This window comes from Melopsittacus undulatus, chromosome 2, assembly GCF_012275295.1.
Source record: "Melopsittacus undulatus isolate bMelUnd1 chromosome 2, bMelUnd1.mat.Z, whole genome shotgun sequence".
Lineage (NCBI taxonomy): Eukaryota > Metazoa > Chordata > Aves > Psittaciformes > Psittaculidae > Melopsittacus > Melopsittacus undulatus.
Genome location: NC_047528.1, coordinates 68,824,824 through 68,848,947, shown reverse-complemented (window position 1 = coordinate 68,848,947; position 24,124 = coordinate 68,824,824). Strand labels below are relative to the sequence as shown.

General features: G+C 38.4%; 1 protein-coding gene across 1 annotated transcript in view; it reads left to right on the top strand.

Moving 5' to 3' along the window:
- LOC106023514 (interleukin-5 receptor subunit alpha-like) overlaps nucleotides 1-24,124 on the top strand; it is a 42,673-nt gene that overhangs the window by 12,928 nt on the left and 5,621 nt on the right. The window contains exons 9-10 of the mRNA XM_013129583.2: nucleotides 1,908-1,994; nucleotides 2,497-2,613. Coding sequence (XP_012985037.2) covers nucleotides 1,908-1,994; nucleotides 2,497-2,613 — 204 coding nt within the window. The remainder of the gene's footprint in view (nucleotides 1-1,907; nucleotides 1,995-2,496; nucleotides 2,614-24,124) is intronic.

Here is a 24,124-nt window from a genome sequence, read left to right as displayed (position 1 = left end):
TCTGCTAGACTTTAGCAAATGAGTTAAAAGATGTTTCTGATCCTATGCCTGCTCCATGTCATCTGATGTTTTTTTCTTTATCACACTTTATAGGTAGTATTTTTAACAATTAAAAGCACATATAGGAGTTATTTTTTACCTATAGAAATAGTAGTAGCATACAACAAGCTCTCACTTTGCTTGGAAAACATATGCCTGTGCATATCCGTACAGTTTTTTTAAATCTCTAGTAGGATAAAAAACAGGCTGAAGAAGACTGGGGAAAATCATAGAATCATAGAATAGTTAGGGTTGGAAAAGACCTTAAGATCATCTAGTTCCAACCCCCCTGCCATGGGCAGGGACACCTCCCACTAAACTATGTTACCCAAGGCTCTGTCCAACCTGGCCTTGAATACTGCAAGGGATGAATGTCGTGGTTTAAACCAAGTCCCCCAACTCCCTGAGAGTTAGGAAGGAAAATCCAAAGAATGTAGCCCCCACGGATTGAGATAAGAACGGTTTAATTGCTAAGGCATAACACAAAACCCATACTGCCATTTACTACTACAAATAATAATGATACAGCAAACAACAAGTGAAAAGAATACAACACCCCACCAGCCACCGACCCATAACTCACTCCACCCTGCCTGGCCGAGCACCATGTGCTCCCTCCTCCATTTTTCTCCAGAGCTCTCCAGCTTTCTCTTTCCCAGTCTGCATCCTGGGCATCACATGCTATGGTATGGAATACCTCATCGGCTAGCCTGGGTCAGGTGTCCTGTCTCTCCTTCCTCCCGGACTCCCCTCCTCCACCTGGCTGGAAAAAAAAACTTGAACAAAAGCACCCTCAAAACATGCTCAAACCATGACAATGAAGCATTCACAACCTCCCTGGGCAACCCATTCCAGTGCCTCACCATCCTCACAGCAAAGAATTCCTTCCTTATATCCAACCAAACCCCCCCTGTTTAAGTTTTAACCCGTTACCCCTTGTCCTGTCACTACAGTCCCTAATGAAGAGTCCCTCCCCAGCATCCCTGTAGGCCCCCTTCAGATACTGAAAGGCTGCTATGAGGTCTCCACGCAGCCTTCTCTTCTCCAGGCTGAACAGCTCCAACTTTCTCAGCCTGTCTTCATATGGGAGGTGCTCCAGTCCCCTGATCATCCTCATGGCCCTCCTCTGGACTTGTTCTTAACAGTTCCATGTCCTTTTTGTGTTGAGCACACCAGAACTGCACACAATACTCCAAGTGAGGTCTCACGAGAACAGAGTAGAGGGGCAGGATCATCTCCTTCAACCTGCTGGTCACGCTCCTTTTGATGCAGCCCAGGATACGGTTGGCTTTCTGGGTTGTAAGTGCACACTGAAGCTGGCTCATGTCCATTTTCTCATCAACCAACACCCCCAAGTCTTTCTCTGCAGGGCTGCTCTAAATCTCTTCTCTGCCCAACCTGTAGCTGTGCCTGGGATTGCTCTGACCCAGGTGTAGAACTTTTCCCCTTAACCCTGACCTGCAAACTTTCTGTTAACTGACCACCTGTCCCCAGACAGAGTTCCATACTCTCCAGCCTATCCCTAACATAAAGGACAACTCTCCATACCCTCCTACATGGCCTGTCTTTTCTAAAGAGCCTGTAACCTTCTGTTCCAACACTCCAGTCATAGGAGCCATCCCACCGTGTTTCTGTGATGCCTATTTTATCATACCCCTGTAGGTGTGCCCATATCTCTAATTCCTCTTGATTGTTCCCCATGCTACGGGCATTTGTATAGAGCAAAATGTCTGCAGTGAAACAAAATAAGGTAGAATGGCGTTAGAAATGGCAGATACATTTTTATTGGTGTATCTGTTACAAAGCAATATTGACTGAGCTGTTCTTCAGACAATTAATAGTCTCATGTCTGTATCACTCCCTTGTAGGTATCAATGCCTGGAAGTTATAACCATGCCTGTTCCTCATCCTTCAGATAATATCAAAACTTGGTTAGCTGCAGATGACACCACCAGGTACTGGGTAACACATATGGTATTATTTGTGATTGGAACAGTGCAACATTACCTTTGGAGCAGCAGGCTATTTCAAACAAACACTGGGGGAAAGGCATGCACAACGTTTGCAGTGAAATCAGAACAGAAATCTTGGGGAGGTTACAGGACAATGAGAGAGGGTGGAGAAAATCTTCAGGGGAGTGTAATTTCTAGTTTGCCTTAAAGTGCCTGTAAAAGTTAGACTGTGACTTCGGCATAAAATTTAGGTACATAGTCATATCATCCTGGATGGTGACAAGCAACAAAATTAGTCCTCAAAATAACTAGTCAAATTTGCCTGTGAGCAACTTTTAGATTGAGACAGTAACCCATATGATCTCTGTTTTCTAGTTACATGACAGAATAAGGAATCTGTACTATTCCCTGACACACCAAATAAGCAGCATGCTTGTAACAATATTCAGAATTTGTAATACCATTGAATACAGATGTTCTGCATAATGCAATTTTTATCCTACAGAATCACGTCAAAGCAAAGGGAGATGTACTCAGATGCTACTATGGGAAAGCCAGAGGAGAATGGAGATGAGAATATTCAACAACAGAAATGTTTGAAGGAATCTGGATTAGAAGATCTGTAGGGACAACAGACTTTTCTTATCTGCATGCAAGACTTATCTTTCTATGAGGTGGAGAATATTCTGTCAGACCTAAAAATGGCTGATACTGGAGTTTGTCTGAGCCTAGTGATTTGGAGTATTTTGAGCTGTGATGTTATGCAACTCAAAATGAGTTTTGGATCACAAAGGCAAAGCACAATCTTGCAGTTTTTCTCTAACTACTTACTACTGATGTTCAGCCCTGTAAAATTACAACACCTCATACAATATGATCTAATATTAAGGTCCACTTGAGTTAAAATGGAATTAAGGTTAGTGTTTCATAATGCTGCAATAACTTCCAAATATTGTCTGATAGATCAATGCCTTTGAAGACTGGCTGTTCAAACAAATTTCATACTAGCTATTCAACATCTGGTTGAAGTGATTTTAAGAGATTGTGGAAGCAATGAATGTTTCTGGAAACAGCAGGAGAAGCTCACAAAGGTTCTTTAAAGCTCTAAACAAAATCTACTTTCTAAGGCACTGCTTTGTGTAAGCAGATATCAATCAGAAAGAAGAGTCATGTGAAGATATAAGGTCTTTTAATGTGATGGACTTATTCCTTTGCAGTTAGCAAATGGAAAAAAAAAAACAACTTTAGACAAGGTAAAGAAAACAGTTTTTGGCTGTATTTTGATTGCTTAAATAAGTATAACTCAGAGGAGTTAAAAGCTGAGAACTTACCAAAATTTGCTATTTAATTTTCCTTGTCTTTCACTTGCCATTTCCATGAGGTGGTGAGCCATGCCAGTTCACTTTGAGGTACACAACCAGGAAAGACTATTTTAACTTTTAGTTTAGACAGTATATATTTTGCTACAAAATAGGGAGTATAGGGCCTTAAATTTGCAAGGAACATGTTTCTGTAGACTTTTTATTATAGGTAGGAGATACAAGTAAATGATGGACCTAATTGTCTGGACAGTTTGGAAACTGCCTAAAAAATTCTCGCTTTCATTAATGGTAAAATTTCTCCATTTTTAAGATAATATTGGTTGAAAGAAGTATTTGATTACACTTGAAATAACATCTTTAGTGTTATCGCAAAGGACGATATAAAACTTTTGTGCTTCTGAAACATTCAGTTTACACTTCTGTGCAGAGTTTTAATTTACCTGAATATGCTTTTTGTTGGTATAATGTCTCCCTCACCGTAGTGGAGAAGACTGCACTCTTTCTCCTTTAATATTAGGAATGGCTGGTAACATCTCAAGAGCCCAAGCTGGAAATGCCTGAACAACAAAGGGATTGTAATTGAATTTGTTTGCCATAAGATCAAGTTCATGACCTCAGGAAAAAACAATCAACTTTTCTAGGTAGTGTTACCTTTACTGTTGCACTGCATTTTTTATGGAAGGTTAGGGTGGCCTTACCTTTGAACACTGGTGCTCTTCTCTCCATACCTGTCAGCCTGATGCCTACGCAAATCACCAGGGAGAAGGTGAATGGTAGTTATCAAGTACTAAATCATGCTTCAGCAATGACAACTCCTGTAATACCTCCTTCTCTGTCTTGAGTGCAGATGGAAAAACCCACAATCAACTCATTTTTCTCTTGGATGGTCAGATGCTGTTTCTGTGGGTAGACAAGGCAGTTTTCCCATCAACCATAATCCAAATCTCTTTTCTTGAGAAGGTGTGGAAGAATTAGTAGTTCAGTTGAAAGTCATTACAAGATGCATATAGAAAACAAGTGTCATGAACGTACAGATTCCTTTCTTTGTGAGGATATAAAAGTGATATAATGAAACAATCAGATCATGTGTGAGCTAAGTGGGGTAGAGAAGTACCACACATTGGCCAAATACATCTGGAATCCAGACTTCACTGAAATCAGTGAATATTATATTGCTCCTTAAAATATATTTTATATACGTATAATTTATATAGCTTTGGCTTGCAATGCTTGAAGCCCAAAACCAGTGCCAGGATTTAAAATAAGTCAGAACCTATAGATTAAAGTAATTTTATTATTTTACCTGAAAATAGAATAACTCTTTTAGATTAAAATTGCTTCGCTTAGCAGAAGCCTCAGTTTCAGTTAATACACATAGTTTGCTCACATGCATATGGCAACCAACAGAGACACACATCATAAAAAGAAATGTCATAAGATCAGTTGTCTGGAAAATTAATCCCAAAGTGCAAATTCGATAATAAAAAAATCAGTATCTGGACCCATCTGAGAAACACTTGATTAATTTGTTTATTAAATGCTCTAATTTTTCCTTAAAATAAGAATATTATTATACCCCTATCTTAGATCTATTCTCCAGTAGTGTATTTATGTGCAATACATATATAAAGAACTATAATTATCCAAAAGCAAAATTGTGCCATCCGCAGTGTAGCAATAAACATTTAAGCATATACACAATACTGCAGTTGGGTCAAAGCAATCCCCAGTATCAGTACAGGCTGGAGAATGAATGGACTGAGAGCAGCTCTAAGGATAAAGACCTGGGAGTACTAATGGATGAAAAGCTGGATATGGACTGGCATTGTCCATTTACAGTCTGGAAAGATGATTGTATCCTGGGCTGCATCACAAGAAGCATGACCAGCAGACTGAAGGAGGTGATTCTCCCTCTCCATTCTCATCAGACTCCACCTGGAGTACTGTGTTTAGCTGTGGTGTCTTCAGCATGGAAAAGATGAAACTGTTGGAGTGAGTCCAGAGGAGGCCATGATCATGATCAGGGGGCTGGAGCACCATTCCGGTAAAGAAAGGCTGAGAGAACTGTGTTTGTTCAGCCCAAAGAAGACTCTGGAGAGACCTAGCTGTCTCCTAGTACCTAAAGGAGGTTTATTAGAAAGATAGAGGGAGGCTTTTTAACAGGGCCTATAGTAATAGTACAAGGAGTGGTGGTCTTGAGCTAAAAGAAGGTAGATTTAGACTAGCTTAAGGAAGAATTTTTTTATGATAGGGGTGATGAAACTCTGGAACAGTTTTCCTAGAGATGTGGTAGATTCTCCATCCCTAGGAACATTCAAGGTCAGGCTGGATGGGGCTCTGTACAACCTCATCTAGTTTGAGATGTCCTGGCTCTTTGCAAGGGATTTTGGACTAGATGATCTTTAAAGGTCCCTTCCAACCCAAACTGTTCTATGATTCTACAAAAATCTTAAGCAGGTCATCTGGCTTGCTCCTGTGAATTAAGCACTTGCTTTTACTGTACCTGTGAATGGAACTCTTGCGTATAAGCTTTCACCTGGTATTGAAGTGACACAATTTGATGAAACACTGGGCAGTGCATCACACACAGATTGCTCTTCTTCTCCACTTATGTATGTATAGAGGACTCTGGAATCTAAAGACTTTGTGATAAGTCATGGCTGGCTGTATTTATACTTTCACCTCAAAGTCCCCGCTTCTGCCAAGTACATATAGCACACAAGGACTTACAGCCAGGAGTATTATTAAACGCTTATGTTTCTTCCTGAACATCAGTGACTATGTAAATATGAGACATAGCTTACTGTAGCTTCTGAAGCCCCTGCTTTTTCTTTGGAAGGAGAATAATTGCAAGAGGACAAAGGGAATTAGCAAAGCAACTCTCAGATTTGATATTCTGCATAAAGACTTGTCAGGTTGTCAATTGCTGCCACCTACCGTACAACCTACCTACTTTTAAAGAGAAATGTTCCTTTTCAAAATGCTGTAAGTGCATTGATATATTTAAAGAACTCGCCCTCCTCTCCTTTTTGAAGACCTGGCCTTCATTAGGGACAAGATCCATCCTCCCTAATTTTGGCTTCCTCAAGGTTGGGTGTCTAATCAAACAGAGCTGGCCAGGACCTTGGGATAATGCAAGAAGACTGTCAGCAAATACATCATTCCAGCCTAGCCCAGGTATCAATACAGGATGACTCTCCTTTTTGTGGATACCGTCTCTTTCTTGTTAAACCCTAGCTGATCAGACTCAGATTAGATGTCCACATTAGCAAAACATGCTTTTCATGATCTAGCTCTTCTGCCCTCCTTACCCAGATGACCAGGTGAAAGGAGATACTTTAGCTAAAGAACAGCTTTGTGTTTGGGAGATTTTCCAGCACAGTTAAAGAAGTCACAGTTCATATCTGGTCATGTTTTGGATCAACATTATTAAGCCAGAAACATCAGTTTGGCTAAAAATTTCCCTAATGGTATTTGTATAGACAATGCTAGTTGACTGATACAATTTGATGTACTTATATCTAAAGAAACAAGATGGCTCCTACAAAGTAACTCCAAAGATAAAGATGTCATTGAGAAGATAAAAATACTTGGTGGCTAGTGCAGCACCGGGTTGCACTGAGAGCTGTATTACTACATCTCATCAGAATACGCACATCAGAAGGTTTTCACTAGTTTCAGGCAAAATCTGGATCACAGCTTTCAGTGCTAATTGCATATAAAGCCCATTACCATGCTTCTGATTCTCCTGAAACCTGCCAGGTGATTAAACCCCTACCTATTGCACAAATAATTAGAAAATATTATTTTGGCATTTAGTTCAGGAAAACATTTAGAGTGACATAGACCAGTGAAGTGCCAACACCTTTGAGTCAAAACTACTATAGCTTTACTCAGCTTTCCTATTATAATCCTCTAATTTTGTAAAATATTCTAAAGAATACAATCATACTTATTTCTCTGAAGTAAATCCAAAACATGTAAACATAAAAAATATAGGTATAATACATAGGCAACACAAGACATTAACAAAGAAGGAAAGAAGAGATGGAAGTGGAAGGAAAGAATGAAAAGAATTAATATTCAAGACCATAAAGCACTACCATTATGTTTTCATTACCTCAAAATATTAGTTTTCTACTTTGCGTTCTTACAGATGAAAAATAATTGTATTTTAAAGCTTGTTTGGGCTTCTGGCTGTCATTTGGGGTTTTTAACCAACAGAGAAAATGAGAAATGTGGTGATTATGTAAATATTGTAGTCCACAATAGTTAATAGATATTTATTTCATACTTGATTTTGTGCAAAAGGCTACTATGTGAGGAAACCTTTTCACAACTTTTAAATTGTAGAGATGCTTGCCAGAGGATGTTGAAGATCTTCAAAAGGAAACTGGATTAACAAGCATGAAAAAAATATCCATGAAATACTTGCTAAATAAAAAGTCAACTTTTGTGACTCAGGTGGTCTTCCACTCATAAATTACAAGACATGGGGAGAATATATCTGCTTTTTCCTACTTTCTTGCATGGTGCCTGCTACTGCTGCTATCAGAGAGAAAATGGATCACTGATCTAGGTCATTTTGACTGATCAACTGCATCTGTATTTTAGAGCAATTGGAGGAGCCAATGAGGTATCATATTTGTTTCACAATTGAGGGATTATTGAGTTCACTGGACATAAACAAAATTGTGCCCACCTTTAGCAAGCTGACGAGAATTCATGGTAACATATATTCATAATATTGTGAATGTAAACAGCTTCATTGCATTGTAAATCTGCCCTACTTAACTGATAAGCCTGTGAAGCATGAGGCAGTTAGGATTATATAAAAAATGTATATTATTTGCATCCTTACCTCTCTCAGTTTATTTCTTCATGAAAATCAATAAAGAATAAAATAACAGAATACCTGTCCCGTATGTAGCCTATACTTTGGATTCTTTTAGATTGAAGACTGTGTGTGTTAAACAGAAAGGCTGTGGCTGGTAGGAGGTTAGACCTGGTAATTAAGAGGCTTTAAGATAACCTGTTTGGGGAATTTGTTTTCTTCATCTCCTGCCATATTCCTAGCACAGGGACTTGTAGTACAAGTGGAAAGTGGGGCACAGCTGGTCTTTGTGGAGCACAGAGGTGCCAGGACCACTCCACTCATGAGTGCCAGGTCACTTCCCTCCCAGCATTACTGCTATGGGTTAGTTGTACCAGCATAAGAAGGTTTGGGGTAGAGGCAGCACACTTAAGACCATTAACTTACTGAAAACATGGTGATTGTCAGGCCATGGTGATTATTGATTTAGTAATTCAGTATATCCTGTGATCTTTTTAAATGCTAATTTCTAGGTCACCTCAGCCCTGGAACTGCAGCATTGCTGATGGGGTGGTACTTTGAAACAGCTAGGAGCTCTTATTACTAAAAATAACCCTTTTGGGTTGTTTTTGTGTACAATTTTTTCGTGAGTAAATTTCAAACACTAGGTGTCAGTCAGTCACCTCACGAAAGCAGACTCTCAAGCCAAACACATTTGTCTTTGGCAGCAAAAACTTTTAAAAAGAGAGTGTGTAACACTGTACACATTAAATAAGCAATGCAAAATCCAGGTGAGGCAACTATTCCACAGGACTGTTTAGCAAAGATCCCAGAGCCAGGGGATGTCAAGAAAACCTTTTCAGAGAAAGACCCATACACTCTGCGGTGAGTATTCACACTGTCTCTGTCAAATCCCTGTTAGTCTGTTGTATATGCTACAGGTAACTGGAAAATTCCACTGATGCTATTCTGCTGCTCTAGGTTTTGGAGCATTTGTAAAAAAAATATGTTTCAAATAAAAAGACACCCATCAGCTGTGTTGAAAATCAGGTGTTAAAGTAGCACTCTTCTGCATTTCTTCCTGGCTAAGCTGGGACCTTTAGCAGCACATTGTGCTACTGCATTTCAAGAAGTTATGGACCCCACTTGTTTTTCTGGCCTTTGCAGATTGCTCCCCACAGGGCATCAATGGCATACAGAAACTTATGCCAGCAGCCAATCTGCCAAGCTGTTGTGACCACAATGACACTGCCTGCACTCATGTTAAAGGTCACAATGCTCCTTTAGCCAGTTCTTCAGCAGGGGACAGTTGCTTGGTGGTGTACTGCAGCAAAAGTCTTCATAAGTCAGGGCCCTCAGGCAGCTCTGCACTGAGGATTTTTATTTTTATGCATCTGGCTTTTAGTGACCTGGTTCTGCAAGACATGAAGATACCCAAGCTGTATCCATAGAACAGTGACATACAAGAGGAGCTGTTCGCTTGTGCACTGCTGCGTGACTACAGCCATGCTGCTTCAGGACCCAAACTCACATATCCTCACTGAGCTCCCAGCATGAATATGTAGGGTGGCATCCTGCTGTTTCTCTGCTGAGTGACTTTGGCATGCAGACATCCCTTTGGACTCCATCAAGGACCTGTCTCAAACGTGCACAGCTCCACTAGATGTCAGGGCACATACAGCCTCTAGGTCATCTAACTAGTGTCTGAAATTTAGCTTTGTAGTTACGGAGTTCGTATTTATTCTTTTCAGCTACATTTTGATTCAGAGATGTCAATTATCCTCAAAAAATCTGTTACCTGTTCTTGAAACTTGTTCAGACTGTCTTTCTTTCCTGGAACCATGTGTGTATCATTTCAAACAGCTACTTTTTAGACAATGCCACTGTGTAGCTCAAATGGAAACTTCCTCTAGAGTGTATGAAGAAATGTATTTTGCAATTCTATCTCTACTCTTTCACACATAAATTTAAAATTACTGCACCTCCGCTGTGAGATTCTGAGGAGAAACGTCTTTTATGACATCCTGACCCCACAGTATACAATTTTTGTCATCCAGCCTGTGAAATTCCAGGATGACAGACTTATTCTACTCTCAGCTATCTGATACTGGTGTACTAAAGGTTTGGTTAGTGTACCTCTGTCCATGTCAGTCCACAGGATGAAGGACCACTGAGTACATGGTGTCAGAGGAGGCAGGTAACAGCTTTCAGGCTGAAAGAAGAGAGCTGGATTTTTACAGCTCTGTACTTTGTGGGGCAGAATACAGCCATGTGCAGGGCTACCCCCTGGGAGCAGTTGAATTTCCACCCACTCTTCACTCATCCTGCCTGAGCATAGGTCACTGCAAAAGGCGTGGGGACTGGAGAACCAGTCCCTTTGATGTCTAGACAAACACTACATTTGGGTCTTTTTTATATTATTTAATTTGTTTGATCTCACTTCAGGGCTTTAGTATTTTCTTTTATCCCCAATGATGGTAAGAAACAGCAATGAATTAGTTCCTCATCTATGTACCTGTATTCCTGCTGTGATCTCTTGTCCATCCTTTCTTGTTCCCTTTCCTTCAGGTTAGTTTTGTACCTGCACATCATCATGATGACCATGACAGCCTCTCAAATCAATAAAAACTGGACATATTTGTATGGCAAACCTTCTACCAACACAATGGCTATAGGTGTGGGGCAATATGCAAACACCTATACTCAGATTCATCCCACCTAAGTAAGGTGCCTGTGTTTAAAAACCATAACCCCTCTGTAGCTCATGGAGAAAGACAGACACCTCCAAAGGATGGTTCATTCCACCTATGGCTGTCTGTTTCCTTCTACTTTTCTCCCTGGAGCTCCCTCTTACTATCCCTCTTACTGCAGGGACTCTATTTCTGGGCATAAAGTTAGTTAAAAAGAAATATGGGGGAAACAAATAGCTATAGCAAAGATGTAACAGCATGTGTCCTCTGACCTGTCATCATAAGAGGCCTTGTGCTGACCGTATACATACCTGATAATTTGAAAGTCCTGCCATTTTCATAATTCTTCCTCTGAGCATATGCAAGACTCATAACTGCCACTGAAAGTGTTCTCCTGATTGTTTGAAATAGCCATTTATGACTGTCTGAAGTCAGTTCAGAACTGGAGCTCAGAACCTGAAGCATGTGATACTAAGCTGATTTGATCTGTGAGACACAGCCATAAGCAAATATTATATCCTTCCAAATTACCATGTGGGTTTTTAATTCCAAACTGGCTATATAAAGCTGAATTTGGTGTTTTAATGCTAAAGTAAAACAAATGAGCACTGTAACAGAAGTACTCTACACCCTTTGCCTATTGGGATCCTTTCATTGCTATGAAGGTTGAATGAGTTGTCCTGACACAGACTATGCCCTCTCCCTTGATGACTACTTCTTTAAATTTTATGAACACTGAATATTTGTTGACCTTTTACCTTCAGTTGAACTCTGGCTGAAGATGGCTAGCAGAATTAAGAGGAAAAAAAGGAGGTGACAGAGACATAGGTCTGTATACACACACATCATGAGCAGTCCAACCTCATTTACCTAATAAATCAGGCTCAAAGTTCTTGAAGACACACTACAACTCAGAGAAGTGAAATTATCAAAGTAAGTTGTAATATAACATGCATAAGATCTGACCTTTAATAAGATTAGATAAGATTCTTGAATTTGATTAAATTAGTCTCACACATACTTTGAAACTTTCAGCTAATGAGCTGATTGGTATGGTTCACACCTAACAACAATTTTAAAGACTAAATTCTGATTTTGTAGTAAAAACAGAATATAAGAATTCACAGACTTAAAATGCTGTGTTTTTTGCCTCTATAATGTAAGTTCTTTTAATTGAAGCTGAGCGAAACAGCTCTCCGAAAAAAAAGGAATTGTTTTACAATGCATGTAGAAGAATGACATTGTCAAAGAACCCAAGTTAGAGAAACACTGAGTTGTTTGGAAATAACATGGGTATATTAAAGATCTGATTTTAAAAGCATACAACTCATTATTGTGGTTGCACACATCCTAAAGATGTGTTCAGCTTGCTCTGCCATTAAAATGCAATGTTTGCACTTGTGGTGAATGCAAATCAAACTATCACATAAACTTTATGAGGGCACACCAATCTCACTCTCAAATAAATTAACAGCGAAGTTCTCACTGAGTATATGGCATTTCTTTATTCTACTGAAACACTGAGAAGTGCATGCAAGTTTTGCACAAACTCTGCCTATTCAGCACAGCAGGGTAGAGGGTGATTTCAGAGCCTAGTGTCGTCCACAGAAGAAAGGAGAGGCCAATGCCACCTGAGTCTCATGTTAAAATGAAGATAAGTTTTCTTTGGCATAAAAAGAAAGTATAATTGTGCAAGCAGGAAATATTCTGTGAAGCTCCTGAAGCAAGTGTTATTTCAATATTACAAAAATCATATAAACAGCGACGATTAATGTATATTAGTTTTGGTTGACTGGCTGGGCTTGATTGTCTGGGGGTTTGTTTTGTTTCTGTTTTGTTTCTTTTTTCTTTGCCAAAGCCAGATGATACTTGATATAAAGAAGCAATTTGATCTCTTGGTTCATAACACAAACATCCTGTCAAGACAAACTGATGGTCTATCTATTTTTTTTTCCCTCTGTTGTGTGTGGGTGTGCTTTTTACCTATTGATTTATTGGTTTCAAGAATATTCAGAATTAATAAGAAGGTAAGAAAGAGCAAGCTAATAAACATTGTAATGACATTGTAAAAATTCAGGCTGTATCAGAGGCTCAAAAACTGCATGCAGGTCTGGTTCTCCAACTTTAAAAGAATACAATAAATCTGAAAAGCAAAAGACAATGGCGTGAAAGGTGTGAAATAGTTGCATGGAATAACATACATTTTTAAGATGTGCAAATCTTTGCCAAGGAGTGCTGTGGATGCTGATGGTCATCATGGGTTCACAGAATGATTAAAAAAATCTAACACAGTAACCCCTGATTCATCAAGAACTATCAAGCACACCTGTGTGGCTCAGGAAGGCCCTGAGCTGAAGACAGCCAGACATGGAGGCTGCATGCTACACTTGACCCCTTGCTACATACTTTGCTTGCAGTATGCCAGCTGGAGGAGTGCTTGGGTTGGCCAGGTTTCTTCCTCTGGGACTTCTTCCTTCTTCCAGACTGGACATGGAAGGGCTAAGGGGCTGCCCTGTCTGCCTGGGGAGGAGTGGGCTTTTGGAAGACCAAGCTGTGGTCTCTGTGGGATAGAACATAGAAGAGATTTAAAGCTGAGCTCCTACAGGAAGAAAATATATAGGTTTTGAATTGTAGATAATCTCGTCACTTTTGATAGGGGTATGAACAGGTGTGGCCTATATCTTCTTCCTGGAATTTGTTCCCTAAAAGGCTACAGAAAGTTGGTGGAGAAGGTTAAAATGTAACCTGGCTCAGTAGCAGTGTTCTTCAGAGCAGCCACCCATGATTTTGGGCAGAGGCGCATGACCTTTTTAACGGCCATATTGGCAGGGTTATTACCACTGTGTTGTGGATACAGACAAAAGACTGCCTGTGGCAGCTCCTATCTCTGTATGAAGACACATGCCATGCAGAAGTGTGTCACCTACAACTCCTGTGCGTGTTTTGATTCCCTCCTCCATCTTTTTCACACCCTTCTTAGATAAAGCAAAAGCGCTTGTCCAAAGATGCTGCCTGAGCATGGATGTGGAGCAGAAAGAATCCATTTTGCTCAAACCAAAACTTTAAACTTGCTTAGTGTGTTCTGCTGTCTGCTTTGTTGTTTGATAAAGGAGATAATGAAACTGGAGATCAGAGAAAGAAGAAAAAAAGCTTATCTTGATCTGTTTGTTTTTTCCCCTGTAAGTACCGTGTATCAGGTGTCACTAAACCTTGCTTCTCTTGCTTAATGTGACATGACTTCAGCAGAAATTATTAGTTACTTTTTTTATTATCCTTAGTAATCTAAATTTCTTTATGCTTAACTGAAGTTAGCATTTCAACACAGACCTTGGACAGAGTGTGAGCCTGACTAACATGTAATTTGCCTCTCATGGTGACAGGGATGGCAGGGACAAGCTGCAGTTTGGGCTGGCTCTGCTGGGGCAGCTGCCAGCCCACACAGAGCTCTGCTTACAACGTAAGGTGAGCTTAGTCCTTCATTGAAAGAGTGAGGAAAATCTTGTCTTTCATAGTTTCATGGTTGATAAATGATAGATGCGGAAAGAAAACTTACATTACTTAGGCTTTCACTGAAGACAGAAATTTACAGCAATGGAAAGAAAGATAAAACCAAGGCATTCTGTAACAGCATTGTTTTACACTCATGCAGAAGAGTGGTGAATCAATGCTAGCATTACAAAACACTGAAAATGCAGGCTGACCCTTCTTTAGCTGTGAGTGAAGTCATGACAGTTTGGTCCTTTTGTCACATAAGTGAACCAAGAAAACTTCTACTCTGAAACTCAGTTAAAACAACATAAATGTGTTTATATGGGAGAGAGGCAGTGTGAAGGAGGAGAGTGGAGGTAGGAAGTTTGCATTTATTGCTTCTAAATCACTTAAAGATAGAACTTGCTCCCATTAGAAGTGCTTTTCATCAGCAATGCAGATTGACAGAGATGTGACATACCAATTTCTTGTGAGTATATTACCCCAGCAAGCCTTTTTTACTTAAGACTCTCCAAGACTAGCTTTTATGACTACTCCATATCACTGAAGAACCTTCTATTGTAAGCATGGAACTGAGACTGGCAAAGGGTTGGCTAAAACATTATTTAACTGCAGTGATCCATGAACTGCTGAAATTCTCTGTAGCTGAATGGATTTCAGAAAAGAAAAGCATGGAATATAACTGTCTAGTTAGGAAATGCCAATGTAGCATAAAACTGACTTTGCTTACATTCATATGCACAGAGGCTTTATCATGCCCAAACACCAAATCAAAGACAAAATTTTTTAGGGAAAACAGATACAACTTTTCAGCCTGGTTTTCCATAGCAATACCACATTTTAAGCTGAAACAGAAACAAACAGTTGTCTTGAAAAGACTTTCTTTAACAAAAGCAGAATCTTCTTTTCCAGCCCCAAAACAATATGATCTTTACATAAACCCTCCCAGCCTCTACTTGCCCTTTTCAGATTGCCTTCTAAAAATACTAAATACAAAAAGGACCCTAAATATGTGTTCTTCCCCTTTAGATCTAATTTGATAAACACCGCCACCCTCTATTCACCATATGCCTGCTGGTCATGGCCATCACAAAGTTAATACTGTTTCAAGAAATGAGTTCAACTTAACTCAAAACATGTGTTTGCCTGTACAACAACATTTTAGGAAACTTTGCTTATATTTCCCCATCCTCAACTTTTCTATGGTTTGTTTGTTTGAAAACATTTGAAATTCGATTACATTTACTGCAATTCTGAGAAGGGCCCCCGCTTCCTGCTTAAAACAGCTCACAGAGAAAACAAAATGGGGGCTCTCAAGAAAAAAAACAAGCTGCTAGTAGTGCTAGAGGCTGTCTGTAGAGGCTGGTTTTCCCCTTCTTCCTTTAAGCAGATTTATCTACTTAAGAATATTATCTTGTTCATACCTCATTTCCAGTTAGTCTTATACAGAAGGACCCTCTCAGCAGTCAACAGTAACTGCAGCTGGATCATATGGTAAAAAAGCAAGAAGACATCCTGGCTGAAAAGTCCCTGTGCAGCCCCAAAATAGCTGATATTTGTGGGAAAAAAAAAAAAAAAAAGAAAAAAAAAGGAAAAGACAAAGATTCAAACTCTACCTAGAAACAGTTACTTAAGATATCAACCTGTTCTGAGTATTTTTGTATGATGAAAGAATTAAGAATCACCCACTGTAGGAGATCTGAAAGGTGGACCATTTGTTGGATAAAGAATTGGCTGAATGGTCACAATCAGAGTGGGAATAATCAAGGTAATTAGTCGTCGATAAGGACAAGAATCTTAAGCTGTTATTAGCTCAGATAGCAAAAGATGAACAACATGAACCACATTCCCCGATGCAAAATCCTTTTCCCTGATGGCAGGGAATTACCAGATCTCAAAATCTTAGAACAGCATCTCCATTCTCTATAGTGGGATCATCTACAGAGTATATAATTTATTCTCTTAACTCTCATCTCCACACCTGAGCATCATTCTCCTCGAGACCTGCTTTAAAGCTTATGTATGACAAGCTTTTGCTTTTCAAATTTCCAGAAATACTGGTAAACTGGGGCCTGAGGGGACTGAATCATATTTAGCTAGTTGTATGATAGGCAGCCATTTGGTCATTGGAAAGGAGCATTATTAAATATTCATTTATCTGCTGCTTTCTTTACAACTACAAAGTTTTCCACAGTTGCAAAAAAACCAACTTGTCCTCAGGCCATTGCATCCCATTCAGGTGTACTGGACTAATCTGTGTCAGGCAGGACAGAAAGCTCTCACAAAGTGTCCAGCATTGTCTGTTTCTGTTGAGAATTGAGAAAGCATCATTTTTAGGGAGACCCTAAAATACCAGATGGATGAACATGACATGGGAATCCTTAATAAGGCATGGCTGGTAGTTTCCTCTGTACCAGAAATTTATCTCTAATCAAGATGGGAAAGAGAACAAAGAGGTGAAATATTTTTAAATAAAATATGTGAAAAAAAGAACAAATAATTAAAACAACAGGCATAAAATATAAATATTGAATTCCACTGTAGACTTAAAAAAAACCCATGTAGGATTACTATCATTTTTTATGACAATGGAAAAAAAATATGTGCAAGAAAAAATCTGGTGTTCAATTTTCATCACTTTTTTCATCTTATGAAGAAGTTAAATTTTGCTATCATGGGCTGAAACAGACAGGTAAATAGTTCAGGTTACAATTGGTTGCTTTGTTTTTGTTCAAAACTCAAACCAGAAGAATGAATGAGTGAAGTTAACTTCCTTTGCAGTTTTATGTTCATAAACTTTTACATATATGGGTTCACTTGAGAACAGATGAAAGAAGCTGTATAACACCACAAGACTGACATGAATCAACATAATTCTTCATTAACTGGTAGAATATAAAAGAGAAATCTGGGGTTTGTGAAACCTCAAGACACCGAAAAATGTTTCACTAAGTAACAATTTTGCAACTCTATCTTTTCAAATAGTAATTTTTAACAATTTCAAACTAGTTAAAATATATGACTATAAATAAATACATAGCACTAACTAGAAATCTTCATCAAGCAAGAGACACATGTTTACGTGTAATCCTTGCATTTTTTCAATGAAGGCAACACCACTGGGTAAACATAGATGACTAAACCTTCTCCAACCAAAACGCAGTCTGGAAAAGCTGCCAAATGACAAAACAAAAAGCAGTATACTGTATTTATGCACTTATCAGAATGGTAATTTGCAAGCATTCAGAATATTTACCTGAAATCAAATCCTTCACATTTAAAACAATTCTGTCTTTGAGAAAAATATACTGGTGCAAAATGTTGTCAAAAAGACAAAAATAATTTTTAGATTTTATTTGCAATTTTTCCACAAGAAAAGTAAGAAAAATGGCAGTTACACATGGAAAAAAGTAATTTCTTCCATACTTTCATGTTTTACAAGAACATTTTGATATTAACAAAGCTTTGTTAGGTTTATGCAGGAATATGCAGTGACACAAGGTTTGTCAGGAAAGACATTGCCTTTTATGAAACCAACTCAAAACCTGGGAAAAATGCAGAGAATCTGCACACAAACCTTTCACAAATTTGAAGTGGATGCAGCAACCCTAAGGCTGCAGAAAGACTGGAAACAATTGTTATGGGTTTAACATAAATACATTCATTAGAAAATTGTGGTGGAGATCTACCAGAGATGAAAGTGATAAGGTCTTAAATCTTGTCATAAAGAGAGGGAATCAATGTCAAATATGCCCTTGAATGAATAACCAAATTGATTGCTGAAGAAATTCAGAATGGATAAATACTCTTTTCTGAAACAATGATAAGTCAGAGTGACTTCTTGTTTCCTTTAATTTGCATACAGATGAAATTAGGTTTTTAGTTAATCAGACCCAGTGTGTTTTCCTTGGGGGTATAGGGGAGGGGAAAATGGCTTAGGGGAGTTGTTTTGTTTTGCATTCTTTTGTTTTCTTTTGTTTTTAAAGACAGAACTAGATTGTTTCCACATCTTTGGGAATATAATATAGTATAATATAATATAATAATATAATAAATATAATTATGCAACATGACTCAACACTCTTAACACCAGGGGCAGAAAGGAGAACAGCATAGGTGATATATTTCAGAAATCCTCTCCTGAGATTTCCATGGAGGCTAAAGGATGGATCCCAAATCCTTCTACCTTGTTAGATATACCAGCAACCTGGTCTAGTGGAAGGTGTCCCTGCTCATGGCAGTGGAATTGGAACTAGATGATCTTTAACGTCACTTCCAACCCAAACCATTCTAGGATTCTATGATTCTATATTCCAGGGAGTTAGTTTTGCCAACATATGCTCTTAGTTTTAGAAACAAGAAAAATATAAACTTCAAATAGCCCAAATAATTCAGCTCTAATAAGGACATGCAGGCAATTTCCTAAATACATGACTTATCCTCCTCTCTTGCACACATTGCCTTACAAACGCAAACAGTTCAATTAAAAGGAACGATACATTCTCTGTGGGAAAAAACAAAATTTGTGAGATTGGGTTTGGAAGAGTCCTGCCAGTTCTGTGGCTTTCATTTGAGGGTTCTTTAAAGAGCACTAAATGACTGATTTTATCATAGTTATAAATATTTATAAAATATATAGTTTATAATTGTAAACAATTATAACTATTTTATAAAATATGAAATATGAATAGGTTATAAAGTTATAAAATAAGTTGTTCTGGATCTTCTTTCTGTACTGACATCCATGTTGAAGATTTATCAATGCCTGATTAGCACTGGGAGAGCACAGAGCCAGAACCAGGAATAATTAAATACAAACTTGTTGGTTTTCAAATTGACAAATGCATGTTACAACTTCATTTGCAGCAGATCTTATAACAGAATTGAGCTTTTACATATTTATGCATTTTGAGAATTATAAATATAAGTGATGAATCCATGCAGTCCAGCCAGTGGTCAAGATACTGGCTGATCTAGGATTTATCACAACTCTGTGGATGATGTTGTGGAACTGGCTGACAGCACTTCTCAGATCAGGCACAACAGCTCAACGTGGTAGTACAAGGCTTCCAAGCATTCAGGAGCAGAAAATACCAGGCATCGCTCTGACTAAAATTTAGGTTTCAATGTGTTGGCTGTCCTCTCCTGCCTTTGCCCTACAGCATGTGAGATTGCTTTATCTGCCAGTGGGTAACTGAAGTTCAGTAGAAAATTCAGAGCTCTCAACAGATAACACTGCATCCTCAAATTTGCAGGCAAAACTTGAAGAGTGCCAAAATAATCAAAATGACCATTCCCATGCTTATCTAGGCACGTGTCTGATTTCACTGAGCTTATTTAATTTTCTAAATCACTTTGGGACATAAGCTGGTATAAATGCAAGAAATTCATGTAATGAAACTAGAATTTTATGTCTAGGAAAAATGCCAAGATTCATAACTGTTCCTCCAGCTAAATTCTACTTTGCTTGATTTTCTGAATTAAGTGGTGGTAATTATGTGCCTAATATGCATTCCTAGTTAACATGCTTGTCTCTATAAATTCAGTAATTGCTTATTCAAACAGGGCAACAGGCATGTAGCACACAATTGGCATTCACAATTACTTCATTTGCATCAGCAGTCACTGTAATTTCACGTCACACTGATTATGCATGAAATCATGAGTGTAGTTTGGAAGACATTTGAAACCCAAATCCAAAACAGAGACATAAGTTTCTAAATCAATAAATTTTTCCTCTCACCTTTAAAAACATTCTACTTCCATGGTCCTAGTCTTCATTTTTGTGCCTTTACTTGTGTTTGTTTACTTACATTTATTTTCCTTAGCTCACTGTGCTATGATGAGCTATGTAGAAGGTTGTGAACAGGTATTTCATGAGAGGGATAGAGCTCCTGTGTCCATCTGTGTCAGCTAAATGGTGCTTACATTCTTCTGCGTATGTTCAAAGAGGCCTGACATTTTCAATAAGCAAAGGCTGAAGCGTTTTCTCATTTATCAAACCCCCTTTTGATACCTATCAGAGTCCAAACCTGGTTCTATTTAACTTGCCAAATGCTGGAGGCTGTTGCTCATGACTGAAGACATGGTTTCTCTTGAGCCTTGCAAAGACAGCTCTCATACCAGCCTGTTCTACAGAAAAGCCTCTGCTCCTCCTTGGACAGCCTCAAGCAGTATGTCAGAGAGGTGGGCACTTGCTATGTTGCCTTGTTTGCTCATTTTAAGAATCACAGCAAACTTGCTTGAGAAGTGCTTGTTGTTAGTCAGATTGAAATCACCCTTCATTAAATGCAGGTTAAGTTAAAGCAGAAATATGCCTATTCTGGAGGGGACATTCAAAATAGCTGATACTTACTAAATAACAGGGAGAAGTAAAGAAAATAAATAATAAGATCCTCCTAGAGCAAGCACAAATATTAAAGGCCTTGTTTTTCTTTCTTTTCAGATGAGAGGTTGAAGGTGTCATCTTGGCCTGCAAGATCTCTGCTCCCTGCTTACTGCTTACTGCAGATAACAATCTTAGAAGCAAATCCTTGCCTGATAAAAATCATAAACTTTTACAGCTAATCTATAGCTCTTCTCAGGGTCCTCCAAAGTTTCAGTATGATTCAGTTCCCCTTCCCAAAACTGTACTGAAAAAACCCACCAGTATTTCAAGCCATGGAAAATTAAAGACTATTATTATCTGTAGCAAATGCTACTTGTGCAGGGCAGGTGCTATTCGTATGAAAGGATCTGTTTGCATTTCCTTGAGGGGTACTATCCACTATTAGGTCTGAGGTGTATTTTTCTCCTGGTAGTAACATTAGCATAAGGAGGTTCTTCCCCTTCATGGTCCCCCGCTCTAGTATTCTGTTTCTTGTACTGCCCTGTAGCTGACCTGAATTCTATGTTGATTTTAATCTTAGTTTAAATTAACTCAATATCTGACTTCAAGGTCAAGGGAAGACTGTTCAAAATGCCATTGATGTTATCAGATTTTGTGCAAGATTTAAACTCAAGAGCATTAAAGTATATTCAAAGAATGACTGTAGCCTGTAATATTTTTAGGACAGTATTAACAGCAATGGTGGAATATGGGAGTTTTCAGGAGCAGCAAATACAGTTGGTTCATGAGAGATTTAATCTGTTATGAAAATGAGAATGAACTGTTCAGTTCATTCACGAGTCTATAAGGCTCACTTCCAAGTACCAGCTTTGCAGATCTTCCTGTGATTTAGTTTAGGCATGTTAGAAGTGAAAAATGCTAGTTCTTAGTCAAATTCCATGTGGAAGAAGAAATATAATGATTTGAGAAATTGAATAAAAATTCTGAAAAAGAAAGTGTATGCAGGGATCAGTTCCACTTCTGAAAATAAAGTCTGTTTCTGGAAGTCCTTGCTCAGTAGTTTCAGAAGAAATAAATTGTTAGTATGCTGTAATTTTTGGCAGGATATTTTTTATGAAGAAAAACCAACAAAAGCCAATGCAATAAACTGCTTGATGAATTAAATGAATGTGGTACCTGCATCTTTCAAAACAAGTACCTGAGGCAAGGATTAAAATGCTTTCCAAAGATAAGAATCTGCAGTCATCTTGGTGAGATTATTGACTACTCAGTCTAGCATTTTTTTGCACAGCTTAGTTGATGTTTTTTTTTTAGTATGCTTGTTTCCAGATACCACAGAAGTTTGCTATTAACAGTTGAGCACAGGCAGTAACTGTGGAAAGCATTTAGCCTGTTTCAACACACCCTCCACTAGCAAGCTGCTGAAACACCAGCAGAATGTAGTATCAGCAGTGGGTAAAACCTGGTGGGGCTTGGTTTTCTAAGTCAATGCATGTTGTAACTGAAGCCCAACTTCTTGAGATGAACTGCTAGCTGGAAGGTTATAAGCGCTGGTTTTGATCATGCGGTAGCTCACACCATTGGCACCACAGAAGATACAGAAGGAATAAAAAAATGCAAATGACTGTAAGCAACAAAACAGCTATTTCATTAATCCAACTTAATTTAGAATGTCAAATTTGTTATTCAACAGCAGAAAAATCCAACAACTGCATTTTGTCGTTAAGCATGAAAGCAACTACATTTGTAAGAAGTTAAAAGTAGTATGGAAAAAAATCATTCTTAAATTTATCTTAGTTTTTGTATCTTCTATACATTTGCATGTGCAGATGCTTCTCCGGAAGAGCTCTTAAACTAAATCCTTACCTCCCCTTGATCAATGTCTGCAGCAGTGGAGGGAGGAGGGGGAGGAAAACCAGCTGGAAATTCCAGGGTGCATTTTGTATAGTTTCCTGACAGTTTGGGACTCATCAGTATGCACAGGAGCCTGCAACACCTAGTGAGAACATCAGCATGAAATCAGTACCTGCCCAATGCTCATCTCACGCCCTTCTTCTATGTGCCCTAGGGATGATAGGCATATAGCAGGCAAAACCCTCTTGGCTTTCAACATGCTTTCCTAGCAGGCCAATCCTTCACATCGCACTCTTGGCATGAGTATCTATTCTCTACAAACACAGAAGCAAAACAAGACCAAATTTTACTCTTTGATTCCCTTCCTCTTTCCAGTGCCTCAGCTTCAGTTGAAGTTACATTATGTATGAGCTCACTGAATAAGAACTGAATGTTCTTATGGGCTCCATAAACTGAAACGGTGGCAATAATAATTACGAATCTCTTCAATAAATAGGTCATTTAACAGTTTTCTTATGCATTGGATATAAATGTTTATTTTCAAAAACAATATTATTTCTCTCATTACTTGGAAGGCAGACTAGAATTTCAGTAGTGCAGCCCCAGCTGGAGAGTAACTTATGGAAGAGGCTATGATCCAGTCTCAAGATAGTTATTTAACTAAAGATCTTCATTCTTAGAAATCTTGTGATTTCTAGGTGTTTCACTATTTTGCCTTGAGTGTATTTTTGGATGCATTCCAAATTAGTTTGAACTCTGAAAGTTGAAATAATGCCCTGACATATTGCTGGTGTGGTCTTCTGCCTGCTGCAATCAGCAGGTAAGGACTTGGGGAGAAATGAGATGCAGAGGATAAATAAAATAGATTTTTGGTGGGAGAAGGAAAGATTATTGGTTTTGTATTAGCTCCATTACTTGTTCTTCTTTTGAGCAGTAGAAATACCAGTGACTAGTTTGAGGATGTTTATTTTCTCCTTTGTTTTCTTGTTGGGTATTTTTGTTTGTTTGGTTGGGTTTTTGTTGTTTTTTTTGCTTGTTTTGTTTTGTTTACTCACTTTAGTAAAACATGTTCTCTTCCAGGCTGAAAATGAGTATGTAGGTTTCTTCTTCTCCCATGTAATCGGTCATAATTTCCTACATATTATTGCTGATATATTCTTTAATAAGTCAGACCTTTGTCCCATATAGAATCATAGAATAGATTGGGTCAGAAGGGACCTTAAAGATCATCTATTTCCATAGATGTGTTGAGGTATATCATTTTAGGAAATGGGAATAAAGCTACTTGCCTGCAATGCAAAGTTTTTCCAGGATGACAGGAGCTCTGCCTTTTACCAAGAAAGAGCAAGAGAATCTGTGTTGGATATTTTGCAAAGGAATGTGCAAGAGGATTATAATTTAAAAAATAGGTAAAAAAATTCAGTGGTGGGGGATGAAAGAAGCAGACTTCTTCAAAGAGGAGCAACTGAAAGTAACAGAATTGGTCTTTCCTGTCATCACTGGATTGTAATTCTGTAATTACATAATCACACAGTCTTAACTATTATTATTAATATATATTATTAGAATCTTAAGGATTTAATCTTACAGAATCTTAAGGATTATGTAATCAAGAGATCATTACAAATGTACTTGTA